General features: G+C 52.3%; 1 protein-coding gene across 1 annotated transcript in view; it reads left to right on the top strand.

Annotated features, from left to right (window-relative positions):
• Positions 1-6,636, top strand: part of SORCS2 (sortilin-related VPS10 domain containing receptor 2) — a 65,941-nt gene extending 59,305 nt beyond the window's left edge. Inside the window, exons 16-18 of the mRNA XM_010854543.1 lie at positions 66-194; positions 2,946-3,183; positions 6,589-6,636. Coding sequence (XP_010852845.1) covers positions 66-194; positions 2,946-3,183; positions 6,589-6,636 — 415 coding nt within the window. The remainder of the gene's footprint in view (positions 1-65; positions 195-2,945; positions 3,184-6,588) is intronic.
• Positions 6,637-6,720: the final 84 nt, after the last annotated feature.

The following is a 6,720-nucleotide window of genomic DNA, read 5'->3' as shown; positions in this document are numbered from 1 at the left end:
ACCCTGGACTGGCTCGCACCCCCGCCACTGCCGGTCTCCTGACCGCCGTGTCTTCCTCCTCCCAGTGACTATGGATTTGAGCGCGCCCCCTCCTCGGAGTCCGATGCCAACAAGTGCTTTGCCAACTTCTGGTTTAACCCCCTGTCGCCCCCTGACGACTGTGTCCTGGGCCAGACCTACACCAGCAGTCTTGGGTGAGTCGCACGGGGCAGAACCATGGTGACCCCTGCCTTTCCCACCTGGTGCCCACGGTTCCTCGAATGGAGTCAGGGAGAGAGAAATCAGGGCTGACTGCCCTTTGCGCTGGGGCTCCTGCAAGTCACCCAGACTCTGCCCCCGGCCAGGGCTCTCCATCTGGAGCCCAGATGGATCAGCATCAGGGAGAAGAGACACCCTGAGCCCGCTCCAAACAGAGAGCAAGGAGGTCCCCGGCCTTGGCACTCATACCCGCTGTACCCAGAGAAGGAACCCGCCTCCCTGGCCCCCCGAGCCCCTGCAGTGCCAAAACCCCTCCCCATCTGCCAACCCTGAGCAAGCCAGGCCTGAGCTGGGCCAGAGATATTCACACTCCCTTTAGGTCTCAGCTTGAATGGTGCCTCCTTCAGGAAGCCTTCCCTGACTCACCCTGGGCCCCAAGCTTACTCTGTGGGAATAGAACATCCCCAGTTATTGTCATGCTCACCCAGCTGTCCCCTGGACTGGACTAAGCTTTCTGACACGTGGTGTGTCCCTTGGTGTGTGGTGTGATGAACACACACTGTGCGTGAGGGGGAGGGAAGTGCTCCGCAGGTGTGACCTCCTTCCCTCTGCAGAGGCTGAGTGTGCTGCGTCTCAGGGATCAAACTATAACAGCGTTCTGTGTGGAACAGCTGGGAGCCCGCCACTCCACAGGTCCTAAGCAAGCTTCATCGTAAAGGTCTCTGTGTCCCCGAGGGGAAGTTCTGAGAGGGAGTGAACTGCCTATGGACTTATTAGACAAGCCTGGTTGCTGCCTCTGGGGATGGGGCAGGACAGAGCCTGAAGAAGCAAGAAGTAGGGCCAGAGACTGCAGGCTTGGACCTCAGCAGCATAAATCCCATCATCCGTCCAGCCAATCATCCAATCATCTATCCATGTGTTCCTCATCCATCCATCATCCATTCATCCATCCACCCATCTGTCCATCATCCACCTATCCATCCATCCATCCATCCTATCATCTATCTGTGTATTCTCCATCCATCCATCGTCCCTCCATCCATCCAATCATCCAATCACCCGTGTATTCCCCATCCATCCTTCATTCATTCATCCATCCACCCATCTGTCCACTCATCCATCCATCATCCATGTATCCATCCAATTATCCAGTCATCTGTGTATTCCCCATCCATCCATCCACCATCCATCCATCCATCATCCATCCATCCACCATCCATCCATCCATCCATCATCCACCCACCCATCCATCCATCATCATCCAGTCATCCAATCATCTATCTGTGTATTCCCCATCCATCCTGCATTCATCCATCCACCCATCTGTCCACCCATCCATCCATCATCCATCTATCCATCCAATTATCCATCTCTTTATTCTTCCACTCACTCGCCTGCCATCCGTTCATCCTCCCATCCCTCCAACAATTCACCCATCATCCATCCCTCCCTCCACAGCCACAGCAGCTGTTCCAGGCCTTGGCAAGCAGGGACTCTTGTCTGAAATGTCAGAGTCAGGACCCATACCAAGGGCAAAGGGTTTCATTTCACACCATCTGCACACTATGGGTGCCAAGGGGCTGTGGGAGGGTGGCTCTTAGGGAGGGTATTTTCTTCCCAACTAACCACACGCATCTTTGCATGATAACAATCCGTGCCTCCCTAGCAGGGTTTTCCTAATGCCTCCTAAGAGTTTGTTGTTATTGCTTAGTCGCTGAGTCGTGTCCGACGTTTTGCAACAGCACGGACTGCAGCCCGCCAGGCTTCTCTGTCCATAGGACTCTCCATGCAAGAGTACTGGAGTGGGTTGCCATTTCCTCCTCCAGGGGATCTTCCTGATCCAGGGATTGAACCCACGTCTCCTGCATTGGCAGGTGGATTCCTTACCACTGAGCTACTAGGGAGACCCTAAAAGTTTACTAGAGCGTGTGAGGCTTTCCCCGCCAGCCCCTCCCCACCCTCATCTCACACCTGCCCCCCCCCCACCACCACCACAGGGCCTTGGCACACACCGTTTCCACTGCCCAGGACACTCTTCACTCTCCTGCCCACCTTCTGCTCCAGCTGAAAGCCCCGTTCTTGGGGAGCAGAGCCCCGGGTGCAGCACCTTCCCCATACTGTCACAGTCGTGATGTTGCTTTGATGTGGGGGGTGGTTTGGTGAGGGCTGCCTTCCCACTGGACAGTCCTCTCCGCAAAGGGCAGGGGCTGCGAGGGATGACCTCGGCCCTCCCACCGGGCGCATAGCAGATGCTCAGTCAATTCGCGTTGCATGAATGAGCTGGTGAATCGGATGTCGTCTGGCCCCAGTCCATCCGTGTAAGAGGAGGAGGCCTCCTGTGGGACTGTGCTTGCCCACGGCCACGTGGCGCGTCATCGGGAAGTCCCAGCCCCTCCGGGGCACTCTGGCTTCCCGGGACCACGCTTCCCAGCAAAGTCGCAGTATCCATTCTGGCTCCTCTAGTCGTCCCCCAGCAACAACAACTCTCAGCATCGTGAGAACACGCTCGGACCAGCGAGGGCCGCGGTCCTGCCATTAGAGCTCATTCCCTTCTCTGAGCCTCAGTTTCCCCAGCTCCAAAATGGGGCAGAAAGAGCAAACAGACGGAGTCAGGAAGAGGGAGGGGGTTGAAGCGCGGGGGTCACAAGACAAAGCCCCCGTACGGCTACTGAAGCTGTCGGCCGGGCGGCAGGCCCCGCCCCGCCCGGGCCAGTCCGTTCGGACGCTGACCCGCCTTCTGGCCGCAGGTACCGGAAGCTGGTGTCCAACGTGTGCGAGGGCGGCGTGGACCCGCGGCAGAGCCCCGTGCGGCTGCAGTGCCCGCTCCTGCCGCCGCGGGGCCTGCAGATCAGCATCCGCGGCGAGGCGGTGGCCGTGCGGCCCGGGGAGGACGTCCTGTTCGTGGTGCGGCAGGAACAGGTGAGGGGCCGCTTCGGCCGGGCGGGCGGGGCGGTGGGCGGCGTCCTCTCCCCTCGGAGTCCTGGAGTGCGGAGTCGTCTGGACCAGCGTTTCCAAACTGCGGGCGGGAACAGTGCACTAGAGACCCCTGCCCAGGTCCAGACCAGCACTGAAGCAATGAAATGGAAAACTCGGGAGAGAGTGGAGGGCAGGGGCAATGGAGCGGCGAGCTGCCAGCTCAGGTCCAGGGAGAGGGGGCTTCAAACATGCCTGCCTGGGTGTTGACAGCATGGTGATGTCAGATTCATTCATTCCCGTGAGCGGCAATACGATGTTTTAAACCTCTCATTATACTGATCTAGTGAATTTGGAATCTTAAGAAAAACAGGCAGTTTAAAAAAAAATTATTACTTTATAATCTCATAGCCAACACAAATTCGGTAATAGGTGATAGGCAGATAAATCAGTTCAGTTCGTTGCTTAGTCATGTCCAACTCTTTGTGACCGCATGGACTGCAGCATGCCAGGCTTCCCTGTCCATCACCAACTCCTGGAGTCTACCCAAACCCGTGTCCATGGAGTTGGTGATGCCATCCAACCATCTCATCCTCTGTCATCCCTTTCTCCTCCTACCTTCAATCTTTCCCAGCATCAGGGTCTTTTCCAATGAGTCCGTTCTTTGCATCAGGTGGCCAAAGTATTGGCGCTTCAGCGTCAGCATCAGTCCTTCCAATGAATATTCAGGACTGATTTCCTTCAGAATGGACTGGTTGGATCTTCTTGCAATCCAAGGGACTCTCAAGAGTCCTCCCCAACACCACAGTTGAAAAGCATCAATTCTTCAGCTTTCTTTATGGTCCAACTCTCACATCCATACATGACTATTGGAAAAAACCATAGCTTTGTCTAGACAAACCTTTGTCGGCAAAGTAATATCTCTGCTTTTTAATATGCTGTCTAAGTTGATCTTGGCTTTCCTTCCAAGAAGCAAGCATCTTTTAATTTCATGACTGCAGTCACCATCTGCAGTGATTTTGGAGCCCCCAAAAATAAAGTCTGTCTCTGTTTCCATTGTTTCCCCATTTATTTGCCATGAAGTGATGGGACCGGATGCCATGATCTTCATTTGTTGAATGTTGAGTTTTAAGCCAGGTTTTCACTCTCCTCTTTCACTTTCATCAAGAGGCTCTTTAGTTCCTCTTCACTTTCTGCCATAGGGTGGTATCATCTGCATATCTGAGTTTATTGAGATTTCTCCCAGAAATCTTGATTCCAGCTTGTGCTTCATCCAGCCCAGCATTTCGCATGACATACTCTACATGAGTTAAATAAGCAGGGTGACAATATACAGCCTTGATGTACTCCTTTCCAAATTGGAACCAGTCTGTTGTTCCATGTCCAGTTCTATCGGTTGTTTCTTGTCCCTCTTACAAATTTCTCAGGAGGCAGGTCAGGTGGTCTGGTATTCCCATCTCTTTAAGAATTTTCCATAGTTTGTTGTGATCCACACAGTCAAGGCTTTAGCAAAGTCAATGAAGCAGAAGTAGACGTTTTCCTGGAATTCTTTTGCTTTTTTATATGATCCAATGGATGTTGGCAATTTGTTCTCTGGTTCCCCTGCCTTTTCTAAATCCAGTTTGAACACCTGGAAGTTCTCCATTAACGTACTGTTGAAGCCTGGCTTGGAGAATTTTGAGCATTACTTTGCTAGCGTGCAAGATGAATGCAATTGTGCGGTAGTTTGAGCATTCTTTGGCATTGCCTTTCTTTGGGATTGGAATGAAAACTGACCCTTTTCAGCAGTGCCGTAGCCACTGCTGAGTTTTCCAAATTTGCTGGCATATTGATTGCAGCACTTTCACAGCATCATCTTTCAGGATGTGAAATAGCTCAGCTGGAATTCCATCACCTCCACTAGCTTTGTTCATAGTGATACATAGATAGATAGATAGATATAAATGATAAATAGATAGAGATTAATGAAAAAAATCATTGATAGTTAATGGATGACATAGATACAAATATATATGGACAGATATAGAAATATTTCATGTATGTGCATATGTATACACACACACATATATTATGCGGGGCTTCCCAGGTGGCTCAGGTGGTAAAGAATCTGCTTGCAGTGTGGCAGACCTGGGTTCGATCCCTGGGACGGGAAGATCCCCTGGAGAAACGAATGACAACCCACACCAGTATTCTTGCCTGGAGAATCCCATAGACAGAGGAGCCTAGTGGGCTACAGTCCATGGATTGCAAAGAGTTGGACATGACTTAGAAACTAACACACACATATAAACATATAAATTTCCTCCCTGTCTCCTAGTATTTCTTTCTTTTTTTAGTATAAGTGTTACTTTTTTCCCCTGATTTTAAGAACATATATACTCATTTTAGAACACTGGGGAAACACATTAAAAACACAAGGATATATAAAAACCCAAAATCTTATTCTCTTAAGGTGACCACTGTTAATTTATTCCCAAAGCAGAGACATTATTTTGCCAACAAAGGCCCATCTAGTCAAGGCTATGGTTTTTCCTGTGGTCATGTATAGATGTGAGAGTTGGACTGTGAAGAAGGCTGAGCGCCGAAGAATCGATGCTTTTGAACTGTGGTGTTGGAGAAGACTCTTGAGAGTCCCTTGGACGGCAAGGAGATCCAACCCGTCCATTCTGAAGGAGATCAGCCCTGGGATTTCTTTGGAAGGAATGATGCTAAAGCTGAAACTCCAGTACTTTGGCCACCTGATGCGAAGAGTTGACTCATTGGAAAAGACTCTGATGCTGGGAGGGATTGGGGGCAAGAGGAGAAGGGGATGACAGAGGATGAGATGGCTGGATGGCATCACTGACTCGATGGATGTGAGTCTGAGTGAACTCCGGGAGTTGGTGATGGACAGGGAGGCCTGGCGTGCTGCGATTCATGGGATCGCAAAGAGTTGGACACGACTGAGCGACTGAACTGAACTGAACTGAGTCTATTTAAACTAATATGCACGTGCTTATTTTTCTGATTATAGATGTAACAAATGCTCATTGTAGAATATCCAAATATAGAAACTAAAAACACTCACAAGCAGACAGGAAAGCACAAAGGGGTGCAGAGCCCCCTCTTCCCACCCGGGACCCCAGCCCCCGGCTCACAGCTCTCGAGCACTGGGGGCTTCAGTTAACAAATGTACTGAGCGAACCGAGGGGGCTCCGTGCAGAAGACGTCCGTCCATGCCTGCCCAGGTGGGACCGGGGAACCCAACGCGGTCTCTGATGCTGGAAAGCGGGGGCTCTGGTCCCGTGTGAAGAACTGGATGCGCGAGTGCCCGCGTGGGTGCGTTCCCCTCCATCCTCCCCTGCCGGCTCCCACCAGCCAGCTTTATAGCTGGGGAGGCTGAGGCTCGGACAGGCGCAGCCACCCACCTGGGGCCACACAGAGCTGGCATTGGGTCCAGGCCAGGGGGCCTCCGTGTGGACACCTCCTGGTTTGCAGCCCTCAGACCTGAGCCGAGGGTGCATCAACCTGCTGGCCCCGCGATGATTGAGCCTGGCCCTGAGAGTCACGCTTCAGCCTCGGGCAACCCTGGGGCGGGGTGTGTGTGTGTGTGTGTATGTGAGATGGGGG

This window comes from Bison bison, unplaced genomic scaffold, assembly GCF_000754665.1.
Source record: "Bison bison bison isolate TAMUID 2011002044 unplaced genomic scaffold, Bison_UMD1.0 scf7180017864342, whole genome shotgun sequence".
NCBI classification, from domain to species: domain Eukaryota; kingdom Metazoa; phylum Chordata; class Mammalia; order Artiodactyla; family Bovidae; genus Bison; species Bison bison.
The sequence above is the reverse complement of the archived record's forward strand: the minus strand, read 5'-3'. Positions and strand labels throughout refer to the sequence as shown.